At 42.6% G+C, this 21,628-nt stretch overlaps 1 protein-coding gene across 1 annotated transcript; it reads right to left on the bottom strand.

The window, feature by feature from the left end:
- Window positions 1-542: 542 nt before the first annotated feature.
- Window positions 543-21,333, bottom strand: LOC106562005 (SHC SH2-domain binding protein 1). Its single transcript, XM_014126520.3, has 13 exons — window positions 20,950-21,333; window positions 16,036-16,227; window positions 15,757-15,872; window positions 15,254-15,462; window positions 13,565-13,660; window positions 12,561-12,791; window positions 10,491-10,668; window positions 9,940-10,060; window positions 3,760-3,891; window positions 3,350-3,468; window positions 3,117-3,203; window positions 2,543-2,684; window positions 543-1,352 (listed from the first exon to the last, which is right to left on the bottom strand). The coding sequence occupies exons 1-13, from the start codon at window positions 21,155-21,157 to the stop codon at window positions 1,009-1,011; spliced, it is 2,175 nt and encodes a 724-aa protein (XP_013981995.2). The 5' UTR covers window positions 21,158-21,333; the 3' UTR covers window positions 543-1,008.
- Between the last annotated feature and the right edge of the window lie 295 nt (window positions 21,334-21,628).

Below are 21,628 nucleotides of genomic sequence, written 5' to 3'. Positions count from 1 at the left end.
AACCCCACTGAAATACAAGAAACGATCGATCCCTAGGTTGTTTCTGGATAAAATAAGTGTTTGTAAAAACATTATATTCAACAAAACCCATTTCACATATAATTACAGTCCATTCTCCCAGTCAAATGCTGACCTAAATACGGTATTTTGCCAGTCTGTACTCAACACCAGATTTGTTTTAAATTCCATCATTGGGCAGATGCTGTCATTGGAATAATGATTACCGGCAGCATTTAATTCAGTTTTGGATTTGTGGAATAAAATTGGTCTATTGAGGTCAGCCTGGGACACCTCATAAGAGGCAGTACAACATGTATTTCACAGGGGCATGCTGGATTAGGCAATTCATCAAACTGCCTGTGGTGTAATGAGGTTTCGCCAGCCCTTTAATCCCCAGGAAATTAATCAACTGGAATTAAACTATTGTGAGCATCTTATAAAAGGTGAAGCCTTAAGCTTCTTAATAAGCAGCCTTCCAGATTTCCCCCTCTCAACGGACCTGTGTCCAGTTGTAAAAACCCCCAAAAAGAACAAGACGTATATAAACTCCAATTTTATTGGCTCATGATTGAGTGTTTACAGAGTGCCTTCAGCAACATTTGACAAAGGAATGACCAGAACTACAGCCGAAGGTGAGAACTCAAAGGCAAGGCTATTTCCCCCAACACAAACACACAACAATTTCAAGCAGTGTCATCTTAATAATACCCATAACAATAAATTATACAATATCCACCAAAAAAAAAAAAAAACATTTGCGAAGGACATTTGAGACTCAGTGTCATCGTGAAAACAATTCAGTTTATTAGACTCAGGCATCCACAATATCAGTATACTAAAATGAGAATTGTGTTAAAAAGCCATGTTTAAAAAAAAAAAGAATTTAAAAATACACATACCCACTCACTAGTCCGTGCAGCAAAATTTAACAAAGAGGTTGGAATAAATGAAGTAAAAATGTGTTTGTGCATGTACGGAATACAGAACAGGAGGACGGGTCAGTTAATCTCAGTATAAGAAGGTGCCGAAGCTGCCCATGCCGTTTCTCCTGAACTGGTTGTCCTGTATGGAGACAAACATCTCCTGGGAGAGCAGGTTGTCATCTGCCTGGGTCACTCCCAGCTCCTTCAGTCTGCTCTTCTGGCGTCGCTGCTTCTTGGCTGACGTGGCCACCAGCTCCCTCTTGATGGCATCGTTGCCCTCCGTGAACTCCGGAGGAACGACGTAACAAGACGAATAGGAGACTGGTTCCTTCACAGAGCAGTCGTCCACCACGATGACGGGCACGTCCACCTGCAGCGTCCCCTCGCCCTTCATCTCCTCTTTCCCCTCTTCTTTATCCAGTTGCTCATCTGGAAAATAACATGAATCAGTTCATGACAGGCTTGTCAACACGTCACTGTGACATTCAGACCTAATACCACCACTTCCTTCTCCATCATGACATTCTGATTTGTCATGTTTATGAAAACACCATGTCTTCCTGTGAAATATTACAACATTCTGTTCAAATCACACTGACAGTGTATTCTAACAGAGCGCCCTTTGGGATCAATCGCAGGTAATTGCCATGCTCTTACCTTTCAAATCAAAATGAGAGCAGCCTCTTCGACGTTTAAAGTGGGGAATGTTTAATCAACAGCATTTTTTTGCTAATTTCCGGAAGATAAACAACAACGCACCATAATGGACATATTTTCAATAACAACGAAATTACAATTATTACCCAGTTGTTGGCTTTGTAGTGTCTCTGAAAAAGTGATGAATGCTGTATTTTACATTTTTAAAAGGTAATCTGAAAAGAGATGGCTGTGTTTATTTGCTTTTTGAAATGTATTTACGCTCATTCCCCTGTCTGGGGGAAGAGGTACTTATTCCTGGTTACGGGTGGGGGGGGGTCAAACAATAAGGGACATTCCATTAGAGGACGCTGGAGAGGGAGAGAGATGGAGAGCGCTCCAGATGTATTTTAAGCCATGCCACCTTCAGCTGCATCTTTTATTCTGCAGCTGCTCTGGACTGAAGGTCAAACACATTTAAACTTCCCAGTGAAACTAACTCTGCCTTCCAGAAATAGTAAGCCCATTGATGTGGGAAACACTGAGTAAGACTTGGTTAGTACCTAGACTCACGTGGCAATCCTTCCAAATCCTGTCTTGCTGATTCTAAAATTGGAAGTCTGTAGAACTTCAGTATTGGATTATGTGCTTGAATGGGAGCGCTGGCATTCAACTCTCAAATTACATTTGCTCTAAGTAGAAATTACATTTCCCCTCAGATGCATTTCACCGTTTTTTCCCCTTGTTTCGTACATTCTCTCTTCCTACCGTGTCAGACAAAGTTTCCGTAGCATGTGCCGTTGTTAGTTTTGTATCTAAAGCTTGTTGCAAATCAGAATAATTTTCAGAAAGGCAAAACTCAATTTGGAACGCCACCGATGCAAAAATGTCAATGCATCACGAGTTTCCATCTAGACTCTGCTGTACGCCACCCCTTATCATATTCCTGAGGAAAACATCAAGACTTTGGAACTAGTAAGTACCTGAAGGGGTATCTTCCTGTGCAGCCTCGCCCTGTGCAGCATCACTAGGTTTGACCAGGATCACTCCGTATCCCTCGTTGTTGTGGATCACGTTGTTCACCATGGTGATCTTGGGCATGGTGTCCATCTCATCAGCAAAGTCCTGTTGGAAGACGGGATGGAGGAGGTTGCCAGATTGAGCAACAGAGAGAGGGGGAAAGACAGGCATAAACAGAGTCATCATGTCTGTCTTCCTGCTTAAGTTGTCCTGGCCAAGTCCAACACATCGGGCAGAGACAACAGGAAGGAAAGCTCTGTGAGGGAGCGATAAAAACACTACCGTTCTAGCCTCAGGGAATGAGATAAGACCCCAGAACTGGTCTGGAGGTAACGAGGGAAATATGTCCATATTTGTTTTTGCTGTGTGTGTGCATTTTAACATCTTTCTCCACTAAACTCAATTTCGGTTGAGGGAAGATAATGCCACAGGCTTAGAATTTAACTGAACCTAGAAAGAGATGAAGGTTGGATGTGCTAGTGCTGGGAGCAGTGATACACAGACTGGTCAATTACCAGTGGAACTTCAGTCTCTTACCTTGATCAGGATCCCTTCTTTGCAGTGATGTATGCCATTTCCCACCATACTGCAGACACTGCCAGGGTAAATCTCCACACCAGCTCCCTACAGCACAACAGTCATCAGCATGTAGAGACACAGCTAGGCTACTGCCTCAGACACACACAATGTTTAACATAACAGCTAGATCTATAGCAATCAAAAAAATAAAGCCACCATGAGAAGAGTGATAAGTGTCAATGACCTCTTACCTTAGAGCCGTAGAGGTCACACATGTTCATGGTCAGGTGGGCTGACGTCCGCACAATGACACCTGTCGTCTCGCACTGAAGGACACAGTTCTCCATCTCCAGCTTACCCTGACGTACGCCTGGAGACAAGAGGGAAATAAGATGAAAATCGACACTAGGAGGAAAATAAAAAGGCCAGCTAGATCCTAGTATTCCGAATGGTTACACACACACACACACACACACACACACACACACACAAAACCCATTCTACTCCTAGCAAGTCATTGATATATGGCTGTTGCCGGATGTTAAGCAGCACCAGCAGCTTAGGCAGAATTATTAATGCAGGCCAATGGGTGGACTGATAGTAGAGTTGGAGGGGGGATGTATAGAGGCAGAATCACATTGGGAGGACGAAGAAGACTCACAGAGGATGCCTTCGATAGCGTCGTGCTGGATGAACTTGACGTTGGAGATCTTCACGTCGGCCCCTGTCGACTCCACAAACGAGTCCCCTTTGTTCTTCTTCTCAATCACCACCTCATCAGGTAGACCAAACCCTGAAAATAAAGAAGACAGCCTAAATCAGGACCTAAAATGTACTTTTCGGTCCACCAGCCACCACAGCAGGTAGATTTTAAAATCTACCAGCCACTCAGATTCCAGGGACAAAACACAGATTAGCATGCTTTGTAATGTTTCTAAAACAAATGCATTACTAGTAAGAAGTAATACGGTATATTGTTGAATTTCATTTTTTGTGACCTATTTTAACCAAAATATCACGAGCCAAAAATGTTCACCTGCCTCTTCAAGGGCAGGGGGTTACCGTGGTAATGTGACTCCAGTCACATGTGTCTGAGACTGAGTCTGACTAGTAGCTGTGTTGTCTTCTCTTCCCAAATAGTTGAAACTCAAACATTGAAAAACCTGGCTTGTGAACAAAACAATGTACTGTAAATAGCAAAGAAACAGGGAACAAGTCTCACTTCAGTAGACTTGTATCAAATAAATTAGACCAACTTGTGTCTGTGTGCTGCACTTCTAAAAATGAATCTTTCACTCAGCTCTTCACGTGCGCACAGCCTCCAAGCCAGGCAGTGATGCAGAGCGAGGTGAGAGGCTATAGGGATTCGTAGTTTTGACTTTGTGCAATTAAATTTACCAGCTATGAAACAAAAAAGGCTTTTATCACAAATGTGAGTGAAATGCTCGCACTGTGGAGCCCTGACCATCCACCAACGTGGCTGGTGAAATAGACATCTGACCCTCCAATGCCAAAATCTACCAACATTTGGCCTGTGTTCATTTTAGGCTCTGGCCTACATACATCTCTGCACGTGTGGTCAACATACTAGCTATGTGCCTAACAAAGACAGCTGATGACCACAGAACTACATGAATTGTACATAGGACTGGGAATTGCCTAGTGCCGATATTGCGATTCTATACAGTACCAGTCAAAAGTTTGGACACACTTACTCATTCAAGGGTTTTTCTTTATTTTTTACTATTATCTACATTGCAGAATAATAGTGAAGACATTAAAACCACGAAATAACACATATGGAATCATGTAACCAAAAAAATTGTTTAACAAATCAAAATATATTTTATATTTCAGATCCTTCAAAGTAGACGCCATTGCCTTGATGACAATTTTGCACACTCTTCCTCATGAAGCTGGTTGAGAGAATGCCAAGTCACTTGGAAAGCATTTCAATTAACAGGTATGCATTGTTAAAAAGTTCATTTGTGGAATTTCTTTACATCTTAATGCATTTGAGCCAATCAGTTGTGTTGTGACAAGGAAGGGGTGGGTATACAGAAAATTTGCCTATTTTTGGTAAAAGATTCAAAGTCGATATTATGGCAAGAACAGCTCCAATAAGCAAAGAGAAACGACAGTCCATCATTACTTTAAGACATGAAGGTCAGTCAATCTGGAAAATTAACAAAAACCAAGCGCTATGATGAAACTGGCTCATGAGGACCGCCACAGGAAAGGAAGAGTTATCCTCCGCAGCAGAGGATAAGCTCATTAGAGTTACCAGTCTCAGAATTCAGCAATTAACTGCACCTCAGAGTTCAAGTAACAGACAACATCAACTGTTCAGAGACCGCATGAATCAGGCCTTCATGGTCAAATTGCTGCAAAGAAACCACTACTAAAAGGACACCAATAAGAAGAGACTTGCTTGGGCCAAGAATCACGAGCAATGGACATTAGACCGGAGGAAATCTGTCCTTTGGTCTGATGAGTCCAAATATGAGATTTTTGGTTCCAATCGATGTGTCTTTGTGAAGCTGTCATCAAGGTAAAGGGTGGCTACTTTGAAGAATAGAAAATATAAATGCAGCAAAAAAAAGAAACATCCCCTTTTCAGAACCCTGTCCTTCAATGATAATTCGTAAAAATCCAAATAACTTCACAGATCTTCATTGTAAAGGGTTTAAACACCGTTTCTCATGCTTGTTCAATGAACCATAAACAATTAATGAACATGCACCTGTGGAACAGTCATTAAGACACTAACAGCTTACAGACAGTAGGCAATTAAGGTCACAGTTACGAAAACTTAGGACACTAAAGAGGCCTTTCTACTGACTCTGAAAAACACAAAAACAAAGATGCCCAGGGTCCCTGCTCATCTGCGTGAACTTGCGTTAGGCATGCTGCAAAGAGGCATGAGGACTGCAGATGTGGCCAGGGCAATAAATTGCAATGTGCGTACTGTGAGACGCCTGAGAAAGCACTACAGGGAGACAGGACGGACAGCTGATCGTCCTCGCAGTGGCAGACCATGTGTAACAAGACAACCACAGGATCGGTACATCCGAACATCGCACCTGCGGACAGGTACAGGATGGCAACAAATACTGCCCGAGTTACACCAGCACAATCCCTCCATCAGTACTCAGACTGTCCGCAATAAGCTGAGAGAGGCTGGACTGAGGGCTTGTAGGCCTGTTGTATGGCAAGTCCTCACCGGCAACAACGTTGCCCATGGGCACAAACCCACCGTCGCTGGACCAGACAGGACTGGCAAAAAGTGCTCTTCACTGACGAGTCACGGTTTTGTCTTACCAGGGGTGTTGGTAGGATTCACGTTTATCGTCAAAGGAATGAGCGTTACACCGAGGCCTGTACTCTGGAGCGGGATCGATTTGGAGGTGGAGGGTCCGTCATTGTCTGGGGCGGTGTATCACAGCATCATCGGACAGAGCTTGTTGTCACTGCAGGCAATCTCAACGCTGTGCGTTACAGGGAAGACATCCTCCTCCCTCATGTGGTACCCTTCCTGACATGACCCTCCAGCATGACAATGCCACCAGCCATACTGCTCGTTCTGTGCGTGATTTCCTGCAAGACAGGAATGTCAGTGTTCTGCCATGGCCAGCGAAGAGCTCGGATCTCAATCCCATTGAGCACGTCTGGGGCCTGTTGGATCGGAGGGTGAGGGCTAGGGCCATTCCCCCTAGAAATGTCCGGGAACTTGCAGGTGCCTTGGTGGAAGAGTGGGGTAACATCCCACAGCAAGAACTGGAAAAATCTGGTGCAGTCCATGAGGAGATGCACTGCAGTACTTAATGCAGCTGGTTGCCACACCAGATACTGACTGTTACTTTTGATATTTACACCCCCTTTGTTCAAGGACACATTATTCCATTTCTGTTAGTCACATGTCTGTGGAACTTGTTCAGTTTATGTCTCAGTTGTTGAATCTTATTTTCATACAAATATTTACACATGTTAAGTTTGCTGAAAATAAACTCAGTTGACAGTGAGAGTTTATTTTTTTGCTGCGTTTAGGTGCCAGGGAAACCGGGTTGTGTCAAGAACTGCAACCTAGCTTGGTTTTCCACGCTCAACAGTTTCCCATGTGTACCAACAATGGTCCACCACCCAAAGGACATCTAGCCAACTTGACAAATGTGGGAAGCATTGGAGTCAACATGGGCCAGCATTCCTGTGTAACGCTTGACACGTAGAGTCCATGCCCTGACGAATTGAAGCTGTTCTGAGGGGAAGGTGCAACTCAATATTAGGTTCCTAATGTTTGGTATACTCAGTGTTTACAGTTTGTATTGCAATTGGATACTGTGATTTTATTGCGATTTGATGTTCTAAACATATTGCTCACTATTTGTCTGCGGCAGAGGGACAAGAGCCATGAAAATAGGCATTTTGATCAGTCATGGAGGTAAGTGCTGAAAACATGTTGGCTCAACATTTTAAAAAAACGGCTAACAAGCTATAGAATGATGAGCTATAGGTTTTGGCGCATGTACAGCCGACTAGCGCTAGCTAATGTTAAATACCTAGCAACAATCTAAAAGCTTGGAGTCACAGTATTTCGATAGGAAATCGGCAAAAATAATATCGCAATACTCTACTTAAAGTATTGATATTTTACCCCCTCACCAACTGTACATAGAAGTCCTATCATATCGAATAAATTGAATTTGCTCTTTGCATGCTGACAGCTGGGACATGGCTCAATGGCCACAGTGTTGGGTCCGAACACTCCTTCCAACCTTGCAGTGGTTTACATGACAAGTAGCGATTCAGCACAATCCCAGGCAAGCAGCACTGTACAACAGTGCAGAATGCAAGGGACCGTGTTCTGACGGCTAGGGTTCATTATTCTCTGTTCCTTGACAGATGGCCTGGAGACACATGTTCCACAATGTGGCCAACAGTTCTACAGCACTGGCTGGGTTCCACACACTGCCATTGGAAAGGCCAAAGGCTGAATATCGATTGGTAAAGTCATAGGCCCATGCACACTTCCAGGAGAGGAAAACCATATTCCCAGCGGGGCTTCAAGACTGGCAAAAATGTGCTGCTGCTTCGAGAATACATTTTTATTTAAAACGCTAAAACGGGTGCACTGATTGCAGATCACAAATGCATTCTGTTCTTAACAAGTGCTAACCAACAACCTCCTCACTATTGAATTCTAATGTCTCTTCAGGAACACAGACCGTTTGGAAATTCTCGCAATACATATGAAGATGGATCCTATGCATTTTTCCCCCCCTCTGTCTTTGACACAGCAATATCAAAAAAGCAATAAGCGCCTGTGTGTGCCTGGCTCCTCTAAATATCAAAGGCTCTTTGGTGGGAGGGAGAATTCAATTATGGTAATCCAGCGGTGGTCTAATTGAGTTGCTCATCTCCTGTCGTGGTACAGTGCCAGGCAGTGCTGCATCATATTTCCCCACCCTCTTTATCTCAGCTTTCAGGGGTTTCCTAGCACCACAGGAGGGCAAGCGCATACAAACAGACCCATGTAAAAAAAAAAAACGCTCCAATCTCCCCTTCCTCCATCCAACTCGGCAGCCCCCCCTCCATTTGCATAAATAGACTGACACTGCGCCTCTGCTCTGACCTCTCCTCGCCCGCGGTAGCCTTCTCTATTAATTAATATCACCCCCATTCAAACGTTCACCGCGCCATCAAGCTCCATTTGCTTTACGAGGGCTCCAACTGTACGTCCTGCATCCTCTCTGCGACACGTTCATTTCACTCCATCTACTGTACATTGAGGGGTGGTTTAACCTTCAAGAAGCATGAACACGCCACATAGTGCAGCCAGTACCGTAAAAGTATCATCTGCAGGTGAACACTTGATTTCATATGTTGAATATGAAAATAACTTCCATGCCCATAACAGTACATTAGTCACAGCATAGCAACAGATTCCTTAGTGAGAGAAAAGGATGGAAGGATTCAGACTAGAGGTCGACCGATTATGATTTTTCAACGCCGATACCGATTATTGGAGGGCCGAAAAAAGCCAGTACCGATTAAATCGGTTGATTTTATTTATGGTATAGAGAGAAATAGTCCTATAATAACGACAACCTAAAACTTCTTACCTGGGAATATTGAAGACTCTGTATGTATGTATGTATGTATGTATGTATGTATGTATGTATGTATGTATGCAATAATGACAATTACAACAATACTGAATGAACAATTTTAACTTAATATAATACATCAATAAAATCAATTTAGTCTCAAATAAATAATGAAACATGTTCAATTTGGTTTAAATAATGCAAAAACAAAGTGTTGGAGAAGAAAGTAAAAGTGCAATATTTGCCATGTAAAAAAGCTAACGTTTAAGTTCCTTGCTCAGAACATGAGAGCATGAAAGCTGGTGGTTCCTTTTAACATGAGTCTTCAATATTCCCAGGTAAGAAGTTTTAGGTTGTAGTTAATATAGGACTATTTCTCTCTATACCATATATATTTCATATACTATTGGATGTTCTAATAGGTACTTTAGTATTGCCAGCCTAATCTCGGGAGTTGATAGGCTTGAAGTCATAAACAGCGCAGTGCTTGAAGCATTGCGAAGAGCTGCTGGATAGGTTGAAGTCATAAACAGCTCAATGCTTGAAGCGTTGCATGGCAAACGGTTTACATCGTTTTAAAATCAGGAACCACACCTGTGTGGAACCACTTACTTCCAATATATTTTTGTGTCCCTCATTTACTCGTGTTTCCATTATTTAGCAGTTACCTGTACATACAAACAGCAGTAGTGCATCCTGCCATTATAAAGGCTGCTTTCAGACATGTGAAACATTACCTTCCACTGATATGGAGTCTGGGATACTGATGGAGCTGGTGACATTGTAATGTCCTGGAAGGACGATGACCACGTCTCCCTCGTAGCAGGCACTCACAGCCAGCAGGGGCTCACTGTGAAACTAACATTTAACACAGAGCAGTTCCAGTACACAGTCAGTCCGTACAATACAGATCTGCGCTCATGACTAAACAGATGGACACAAAAACCCTTGTGCTTTCTGCTTTGGACGTCTCGGTGGAATACAAAGATACTAGAGCCGAGGCGTTCGGACGAACAGACACAGCTTCTACAAATCCTGGCAGAATGCCAGTTTACAGGAACCAGGGAGGTCAAATAAAAAGACAGCCCAAGCGCCTCTGCAAACCCTAGCGCATTAGACCCTTACACAAGTGAGACATGGTTAGAGAACATAACCATTGGGTTTCATCTCTGGTCATCTCATTAAACAGGCCATTTGAAACGGAAAACTGGGCAAACTTAAATTTGATCAAAATACAATATGATATGGGTAAAACATTCTAAAATACTTTTTTATTTGTTTGCCATACCTGTACTTCAAACTCTTCCCCTGAGAATTTGGGCCCAAGCTTGTCTGCCATCAGGCTCTGCAGCTGGCTGACTGTGGTGGAGACAGACACGACGTGGACCATCCGGCCGCCTGAGGCGCGAGGCCCCTTGGCCCTGCACGACTGCTGCCCTGAGTTCACCTTGTATCCCAGCACATACCTGCAGTGTCAGGAGAGAATACATTTATGTTGACGAACAGAATGGTACAGCACTGGACAGAGCAGGTAAATCTTCCACTTTCCCATAGACTCTCAAAGTATAGGCCCAAGTGTGCATTAGTAGTAGTAATAAATTCAATTGCTGTCAATCTTTTGTATTCTAACTAGAGGTCGACCGATTCGTCAGGGCCGACTTCAAGTTTTCATAATCGGTAATCAGCATTTTTGGACACCGATTACATTGCACCCCACGAGGAGACTGCGTGGCAGGCTGACCACCTGTTTAGCGAGTGCAGCAAGGAGTAAAGGTAAGTTGCTAGCTAGCATTAAACTTATTACAAAAAAACTATCAATCTTAACATAATCACTAGTTAACTACACATGGTTGATGATATTACTAGTTTATCTAGCTTGTCCTGCGTTGCATATAATCGATGCGGTGCCTGTTAATATATCATCGAATCACAGCCTACTTCGCCAAACGGGTGATTTAACAAGCGCATTCGCGAAAAAAAAGCAATGTGTACCTAACCATAAACATCAATACACAAGTATATATTTTTAAACCTGCATATTTAGTTAATATTGCCTGCTAACATGAATTTCTTTTAACTAGCAGAGTCAGGGTGTATGCAGCAGTTTGGGCTGCCTGGCTCATTGCGAACTGTGTGAAGACCATTTCTTCCTTACAAAGACCGTCATTAATTTGCCAGAATTGTACATAATTAAGACATAACATTGAAGGTTGTGCATTGTAACACTAACATTTAGACTTAGGGATGACACCCATTAGATAAAATACGGAACGGTTCCGTATTTCACCGAAAGAATAAACGTTTTCTTTTTCGAAATGATAGTTTCCGGATTTGACCATATTAATGACCTAAGGCTTGTATTTCTGTGTGTTATTATATTAAAATGAAGTCTATGATTTGATATTTGATAGAACAGTCTGAGCGGTGGTAGGCAGCAGCAGGCTCGTAAGCATTCATTCAAACAGCACTTTCCTGCATTTGCCAGCAGCTCTTTGGTGTGCTTCAAGCATTGCGCTGTTTATGACTTCAAGCCTATCAACTCCCGAGATTAGGCTGGCAATACTATAGTTCCTATAAGAACATCCAATAGTCAAAGGTATATTAAATGCAAATGGTATAGAGAGAAATAGTCCTATAATAACTACAACCTAAAACTTCTTACCTGGGAATATTGAAGATTCATGTTAAAAGGAACCACCAACTTCCATATGTTCTCATGTTCTGAGCAAGGAACTTAAATGTTAGCTTTTTTATTGCACTTTTACTTTCTTCTCCAACACTTTGTTTTTGCATTATTTAAACCAAATTGAACATGTTTCATTATTTATTTGAGACTAGATAGATAGATCTATCTATAGCGTGTTTGACCTACACTGCCCCCAGTTGAGAGCAAAACCCCTCACATTATAACACTACACTACTGTGTGTATGTGTATGTATGTATGTATATATATATATATATATATTCATTATTTGAGACTAAATAGATTTTTTAAATATACATTCATTATTTATTTGAGACTAAATTGATATATAGAAATTTAGTCTAAATTTATATATAGAAATTTAGTCTCAAATAAATAATGAATGTATATTCATATATATATATACACACACACACACACAGTAGTGTAGTGTTATAATGTGAAGGGTTTTGCTCTCAACTGGGGCAGTGTAGGTCAAACACACTAGCTCAAGGACAGAGGTGAATCCAATAGCTTTTACTCAGTCTTCTTATTTTCATCCTCCGTAAAGAGACCAACTCCATCAGTCACACAACTATGCCCTCAACACACACTGTGCAGAGTCACTGATAGCTCCTCTCAGTCTTCCCACCCGTATCCCCTTGGGCAGCTACCTGAGCAGCGGGTTCTCGATGATCCGGAGTTTGCGCTTCAGGGCCTCCATCTGCTCGTACATCCTTAGGCCCTCCACCATGGACACGTTGTCCAGCTCCGACTCAGAGTCGCTGCTGATACCGTTCCGCAGGCTAGAAAACTCCTGGAACTTTTGAGAGCAGCGTGCCAAAAGAGAGTAATACTCTGCCACAAGTCCAGCAGGCACCCGATCCTCCAGAATATCATAAAACCTGCAGGATTGACAGCCACAGAGGGAAAAACATTTATTTTTAAAAACACAATTGCATTATGGAGGTGGTCTTGAAGGACTGTTGGGAACAAACTGTTCAGCAACATTGGAGGGCTAAGAGGTTAAGGTGGGATAACTAGCGGAGAAGATCAGAGCACAACATTGTTTGTTTGAAAATGTTCTTAAATCATTATTTGGAGAAAGAAAAATACAGGTGAACATTGAGATTCTGAACAAGGAGGGTCTCGATTCTATCAAAGGAGCCGGTCACGAACGGGTAACAAAGACTGTCTATTAAATGCAAATCAGCGACAGTGTCCTTGGTATAAACTAGGAGCTGATTGTTAGACCAATAAGCTTTAGGATTTCTGCTGAAGCCAATAAGATATCTTAACCCTCGTCTCCACCTGTAAATATCCACCCATTAAAAAACACAGGAGACGCCACAGTACGCTCAAAATCCCCAGGTGCACACTGCCATCTAGTGGCCAAATAATAATCTGCACCCTCTCACTGCAACAGCCTTGAGCATATCCAGCTCCAACAATTAGACATGGAGCTTGCTCAAGTGTGCCTGAACTGCAATGATTTGCAAAGCTCTACAGGTTCCTATGCCATATGGCCGTTCTGATAGCGGCATTAAAATAATGGGTTCAACCAAGCCGTGTCATTGGCAGATCTGAACCAATACAGCCTAAATGAGAAAGTGCCAATCTAGCCCACACACACTGACTAATCTTCCCATTCCCCACACTATCACCCTTCCACACGTACAGCCTGAGGCGGGGCTCCACACATCTGACAAAGTAGTCAAAGTCATCATCCTCGTCCTCGTCGTCCCACTGTCTCCAGATGTGTTTGTAGAAAAACCTAAGAAGAAAAAGGTTTGAGACAGTTCAGACAAGAGATTTCACAGCACAGAAGCAGAGACAGTTGTTCCAGTGTATCATCTCTCTTCAGGGTATTTCTCAGTGTCTGTCACACCACGAAATTTGAACACACCCTTGTTATTCAGTATCACATTAAACAAAAATTATTCTGCTGCTGTAATGACGGTTCTGTCTTGTCTGTCCATTTACATTATTTTGAGTGTTTGTCATATCATATCTGAGAAAATGCATATGCATAAAGTTATATACTGCAGCTTTAACCACTCCAAAAAAAGAAGTTCCTTCACAGGAAAAATGAAGTTATTCTAAAGTTCTATCAAGCGGAACAAAAGACAAGAGGGATACATTTTTAGACACACATTATGAGAAGTTAAAGTCAGGCACACCCAAATTGAAGGTCAGTTCCACCACATGCAAACTCCAACAACAAGAGGTTTCAATAATTGCTACGGTGGGGGGGGGGGTGGGAGAAAAAGAAGATTTTTTTTTTTTTTTTTTTTGCCTTGGTTACTTTTTCTGGTGCTTTCTCCTCTGACATGGAAAGAAATACAGTTGAAGTCAGAAGTTTACATATACTTAGGTTGGAGTCATTAGAACTTTTTTTCAACCACTCCACAAATTTCTTGTTAACAAACTACAGTCTTGGCAAGTCGGTTAGGACATCTACTTTGCGCATGACAAGTAATTTTTCCAACAATTGTTTACATACAGATTATTTCACTGTATCACAATTCCAGTGGGTCAGAAGTTTACATACACTAAATTGACTGTGCCTTTAAACAGCTTGGAAAATTCCAGAAAATGATGTCATGGCTTTAGAAGCTTCTGATTGACATCTGGCTAATTGACATCATTTGAGTCAATTGGAGGTGTAACTGTGGATGTATTTCAAGGCCTACCTTCAAACTCAGTGCCTCTTTCCTTGAGATCATAGGAAAAAAATCAAAAGAAATCAGCCAAGACCTCAGAAAAGAAATTGTAGAGCTCCACAAGTCTGGTTCATCCTTGGGAGCAATTTCCAAATGCCTGAAGGTACCACGTTCATCTGTACAAACAATAGTACGCAAGTATAAACACCATGGGACCACGCAGCCGTCATACCGCTCAGGAAGGAGACACGTTCTGTCTCCTAGAGATAACGTACTTTGGTGCGAAAAGTGCAAATCAATCCCAGAACAACAGCAAAGGACCTTGTGAAGATGCTGGAAGAAACAGGTACAAAAGTATCTATATCCACAGTAAAACGAGTCCTATATCAACACAACCTGAAAGGCCGCTCAGCAAGGAAGAAGCCACTGCTTCCTGGGAATGTGATGAAAGAAATAAAAGCTGAAATAAATCATTCTCTCTACTATTATTCTGACATTTCCCATTCTTAAAATAAAGTGGTGATCTAACTGACCTAAGACAGGGAATTTTTACTAGGATTAAATGTCAGGAATTGAGAAAAACTGACTTTAAATGTATTTGGCTAAGGTGTATGTAAACTTCAGACTTCAACTGTAACTGTGGCTTTAACAGCCCTTTGAATAAAAACCTCAGCAGCGTTAACCTGTTTACAATATGGTCTTACCGGAGGTGCTCAAGTGCCAGTGCAGTCTGGTCAAAGTCCCCAGACTCATCAAACACCACACGGAGCTCCTGCAGAGGCACTTTGTGCAGCGTGGCCTCCAGGAGAATGTTCATGGCCTCCTCTGTCAGCTCGCAGCCTCTCGTCTCACACTGCAGGGGCACCACTAGCTTGACCTGGGCTTTCAGAGCCTTATAGTTCACATCCACCACCTGAGGAAAAGGGCACAAGTATGAGGTTGTAACCTTCATATAACACTTGTCCCATGTTTGAATGGTTAGGCTACCCTGTTCAGTTACTTCTGCTTCACTGATCAGATCCAACCATCTGTATAAACATTGGAAAACATAGCTGTTTCACATTGTTTAACCAGACCTCTAGATTCAGCTTCACTATACAACCGCATCCAGTGTGCAAGTGTTCCAATTCATTTCATGCAGTGTAGAAAGCACAGCTCCTTCAGACAAGTCTCTTGCTGGGAAATCTTTCAGGTCGAAGTGACTTACCTCCACTAGCACATCAAAAACGTCTGTGCACCACTGTGCCTGCCAGTCACAAGGCTCCAGAACTTTCTCCAGGTAGTCAGCTGTGAAGGCCTTCACCTCGGATGTTTTACAATCACCTGTCCAAAACAACAGCACAGACAGCATTTGAGACAACCCCTCAAGTCAGTTTTATTTTTTTGCGTTGAAGATCGATCAATATGGTTGTAGTAAACATCTTTTAACTACTTTAGCCAGTAACCTTGACAACAATTGATGTAAGACCGTGGGAAGGTTACATACCTAGCATGTAGTCTTGATAGGCTTTGAATCTCTCGTAATAAAGCAGTTCATTTGTCTGAAAGGTGTCAGGAAGGGAGGCATCTCCTATGCGTTCGGCACGTTGCAACCGAGTACCAGCCATATCAGGGTTGAAGTAAGCTGTGCCGCTGTCACCATCATCATCATCATCCTCCTCCTCATTTTGGAAAAGTTCTGTGTTAGAAAATAAAGCACAAGGTATAGGATATATATGCGTGTGTTGCACATTTTGGGGAATATTCAGGAGGTGGAAACTATCTGTGGGAATTAACAGGAATATGGGAATTAACGGAAATATTCAAATTAATGTTAATAGCATTTAAATGTAGAGTTTTTTTGCATTGGATATATTTACCATATATGGAGACAAAGTAAAAAGGTTTATGTTTCTATCATAAGTAGAAATAATTGCAAATGATTAAATCCTTCTAATAGAAATTTAAACAATTTAGTTACGAACTTTAATTAAATGAGTTCTCTTCACATGGGATGATTTCACTGAACAACAAAAGGGAATATTGAATGACCCCAATGATCCATCGCATCTCCCAAAAACATTTTCAACATACAGCTGTAAAATGATAGTCTAGAAACTAAAGCTTCCTCTCAGGCTTCCATGTCTTCTCCCTTGACCTCAATGTCCACCTCTTGAACATCAGAGTCCGAGGCCTCATCACTGTCACTTTCCAACCCTGTTGAGGATGGCTCGTTGTCAGGCTCAAAAAGACTCAAATTTGGCCAGATGACCACCAATTTTTCAACCCTTGTATAGGTCAGCCTGTTGCGTGCTTTGGTGTGTGTTCCCAAACAAGGACCAGTTGCGCTTTGAGGCGGCTGATGGTGGTGGGATTTGGAGGATGATGGAGGCAACAGTGGAAAGAGCCTCAGATCCACAAAGTCCCTTCCACCAGGTGGCTGATGAGATATGTTGGCACATCTGCCATATTGCATCTCCATCCAAAAGCCATGGCTAAAATAAACGTGTACGTCGCCAGACTGCCAAGAACCTTGCCCTCATCCAGGCCAAGGTGGCGAGACACGGTAGTGATGACAACACAGGCCTTGTTGATCTCTGCACCAGAGAGGATGCTCTTGCCAGCATACTTGGGGTCCAACATGCACGCTGCGGCATTTATGGGCTTCAGGCAGAAGTCTTCACACTTTTTGACATTTCAGAAGTGCAGTTTCCTCTGCTTGGAGCAACAGTGAAGTGGGCAGGGCAGTACGGATTTCTTCTCTTACATCTGCAAGCAGAGTCTGAACATCAGACAGGATGGCATTGTATGTCTCAATCCGTGCAATGGCTACTACTATAGGTTTCAGGAGTTTCAGGCTGCTTACCAATCTCTCCCAAAATGCAATCCAGAAGGATCCTCTTGACGGGGCTGTCCATATCAGCAGACTGTGATATGGCCATTTCTTGGAGAGACTCCTTCCCCTCCAGAAGACTACTAAACATGATGACAACACCACCCCAATGGGTGTTGCTGGTAAGCTTCAACGTGGTGAACTTATTCTTCTCACTTTGTTTGGTGAGGTTGATTGTTGCTATAAACTTGATGACCCTTCACATACCTAACCATTTCCTTGGCTCTCTTGTAGAGTGTATCCATTGTTTTCAGTGCCATGATGTCCTTGAGGAGCAGATTCGATGCATGAGCAGCACAGCCAATGGGTGTGATCTGAGGGTAGGACTCCTCCACTTTAGACCAAGCAGCTTTCATGTTCGCAGAATTGTCTGTCACCAGCGCAAATACCTTCTGTGGTCCAAGGTCATTGATGACTGCCTTCAGCTCATCTGCAATGTAGAGACCGGTGTGTCTGTTGTCCCTTGTGTCTGTGCACTTGTAGAATACTGGTTGAGGGGTGGAGAAGTAGATAATTATTCCTTGCCCACGAACATTCGACCACCCATCAGAGATGATTGCAACACAGTCTGCTTTCTCTATGATTTGCTTGACCTTTACTTGAACTCTGTTGAACTCCGCATCCAGCAAATGAGTAGACAAAGCATGTCTGGTTGGAGGGGGGTATGCTGGGCGAAGAACATTCAGAAATATCTTGTGAGCATCAGCAGTGAACCAGTTGCATACACAGCTCGAGCAAGACATTCATCAGCATTTCTCTGACTACGTTCCTTAATCGATAGCTGTTGCTATCGATTAAGAGTCTGATTCATCATTTTCACCTCGAATAGATGTAGAGACACTTTTGTCTGAGGTTGCTTGTTGTGAGTGCTGAGGGAACTTTATGCACTTGGCCAGATGATTCTGCATCTTTGTTGCATTCTTCACATATGATTTGGCACAGTATCTGCAAACATACACTGCTTCTCCTTCTACATTAGCTGCAGTAATATGTCTCCACACATCAAATAGAGCCCGTGGCATTTCCTGTAAAGATTAGAAAAGTGTTCCAAAAAAAAGTTTAAAAAATAACAGTTCCATGTACAGATAAATAGTTACGCAGTTCGATTAAACTACCCCTTTGTAAGACACATGTTTTAAAATGAAACATGTACGGAAACAGGTGAATTAACACTCAGTTAGCAGGCTCAAGCATGCTAAAACCCACAAACTCAGCAAAAAAATAAACATCCCCTCACTGTCAACTGCGTTTATTCTCAGCAAAATAAACGTGTAAATATTTGTGTGAACATAAGATTCAACAACTGAGACAAACAGAACAAGTTCCACAGACATGTGACTTACAGAAATTGAATAATGTGTCCTTGAACAAAGGGGAGTCAAAATCAAAAGTAACAGTCAGTATCTGGTGTGGCCACCTGCTGCATGAAGTACTGCAGTGCATCTCCTCAAGGACTGCACCAGATTTGCCAGTTCTTGATGTGAGATGTTACCTCACTCTTCCACCAAGGCACCTGCAAGTTCCCGGACATTTCTGGGGGGGAATGGCCCTAGCCCTCACACTCTGATCCAACAGGTCCCAGATGTGCTCAATGGGATTGAGATCTGTGCTCTTCGCTGGCCATGGCAGAACACTGACATTCCTGTCTTGCAGGAAATCACGCACAGAACGAGCAGTTTGGCTGGTGGCATTGTTCTGCTGGAGGGTCATGTCATCATGAGCCTGCAGGAAGGGTACCACATGAGGGAGGATGACTTCCCTATAACGCACAGCGTTGCGATTGCCTGCAATGACAACAAGCTCAGTCCGATGATGCTGTGACACACCGCCCCAGACCATGACTGACCCTCCACCTCCAAAATCTATCCCGCTCCAGAGTACAGGCATCGGTGTAACGCTCATTCCTTCGACGACAAACGCGGATCCCACCATCACCCCTGGTGTGACAAAACTGTGGCTCATCAGTGAAGAGCACTTTTTGCCACTCCTGTCTGGTCCAGCGACGGTGGGTTTGTGCCCATAGGCAACGTTGTTGCCAGTGATGTCTGGTGAGTACCTGCCTTACAACAGGCCTACAAGCCCTCAGTCCAGCCTCTCTCAGCCTATTGCGTACAGTCTGAGCACTGATGGAGGGATTGTGCGTTCCTGGTATAACTCGGGTAGTTGTTGCCATCCTGTACCTGTCCCGCAGGTGTGATGGTCGGATGTACCGATCCTGTGCAGGTGTTGTTACACGTGGTCTGCAACTGCGAGGACGATCAGCTGTCCGTCCTGTCTCCCTGTAGCACCATCTTAGGCGTCTCACAGTACGGACATTGCAATTTATTGCCCTGGCCACATCTGCAGTCCTCAAGCCTCCTTGCAGCATGCCTAACGCAAGTTCATGCAGATGAGCAGGGACCCTGGGAATCTTTCTTTTAGTGTTTTTCAGAGTCAGTAGAAAGGCCTCTTTAGTGTTCTAAGTTTTCATAACTGTGACCTTAATTGCCCACCGTCTTTAAGCTGTTAGTGTCTTAACAACCGTTCCACAGGTGCATGTTCATTAATTGTTTATGGTTCATTGAACAAGCATGGGAAGCAGTGTTTAAACCCTTTACAGTGAAGATCTGTGAAGTTATTTGGATTTTTACTAATTATCTTCCAAAGACAGGGTCCTGATAAAGGGACGTTTCTTTTTATGCTGAGTTTAGTAGCAACAACTAGCAGAAATTGTTAACAGGTGTAGAAATTTAAACACACTTTGCTGTAGGCTACTATTTATTAGTTAACAAAAAATGTATGTCATAAAATACATTCACCCCACCCAGTATTGTAATCAAAACTTACCAAAAAGCATGTAGTCCTTGGCTCAGACAGTGTAGTAGTGTAGGCTTAATAGCATCTCATTAGTGTGCAAGATCTTGAGAATCAGCTGTACATTTGATGGCAGAATGTACTGCGCATGCAGAGGGTTGCAATTCCATTAAATTGGGGGTAGTTTAACCAAAATATGCCACATGACCTAAAATTGACTTATGTGCATCCCACAAAAAGATTCACTGTTATAAGCTAACTTTAATGAATTTAAGCAATATTACCCAAATTCCTGGGCTTAATTTCACATCCGACCCGTTGCAACCCTAAATTAGATGAATATCTAATTTACTACTTGGAAGCATAGTGTAAAGTGGTTTCCTTCCATTTTGCCCTCTCCTTCATGATCACTGACTATTATCTGGCATGGCCAAGAAGCGGGTAATGATCAAGGGGAGATTCAAAAATTATAGGAATAGGTACTGAGACTTTTTTCTCTATTCCTCTAACAGTTACTTGAAATACAGCAAATAGGTTAATGATACATACCTAGCCTTATTTGCTGTTATGAGTCAACGGTTGGTGGAATTGCATGTTTAGTTAGTTACAGTAGTTAGCTAGATAAAGTTACTCAATTTACTTAGCTAATTAACGTTAGCTTGCTAACGACGTTATTAGCCAGTTAGCTAGGCTAGCTGCACGGTTGAAATGAGCAACAATAGTTACTAAACAAACCTTGTCTGACAACATCTTCTTGTCGCCAATTAAAATCTCTGACATCCTCTTCTAATTCGACATTTGACTCCAAATCCACTTTGTCTGTCTTGTTCTGTCCACTTTCACAAGAAATTGAATCTGCTATCGAAATCATTCCATCCGCCGCCGTTTCTCCTGCTTCAAGCTGAGGCTCCGTCATAGATGAACAACCGTCTTCTTCAGCCATTGTACAACTTTCAAACTTGCCACAGCAGAGGTCCGAATGTACAATAAAATCCAGCCCTGAGTAGTGAAATGACAGGTGAGCTAGCTAACTAATAGTGCCTTTGGTAAGAAATGCAGTATCACACAAACACCATTGTTGCAAATGCTCAGTTCAAAATTTCCCCGGTTTACGGAGGCTCGTCCAATGAACATTGACGTTGGCTAAACGTCTGGGGTGGTTCTATTGATGGGCGTTCCCAATTTTATTTATTTCACCTTTATTTAACCAGGTTGGCTAGTTGAGAACAAATTCTCATTTGCAACTGCGACCTGGCCAAGATAAAGCATAGCAATTCGACACATACAACAACACAGAGTTAGTTACACATGGAATAAACAAAACATACAGTCAATAATACAGTAGAACAAAAGAAAACAAAAAGTCTATATACAGTGAGTGCAAATGAGGTAAGATAAGGGAGTAAGACAATAA

This window comes from Salmo salar, chromosome 11, assembly GCF_965601325.2.
Source record: "Salmo salar chromosome 11, fSalSal1, whole genome shotgun sequence".
NCBI classification, from domain to species: Eukaryota; Metazoa; Chordata; class Actinopteri; order Salmoniformes; family Salmonidae; genus Salmo; species Salmo salar.
The sequence above is the reverse complement of the archived record's forward strand: the minus strand, read 5'-3'. Positions and strand labels throughout refer to the sequence as shown.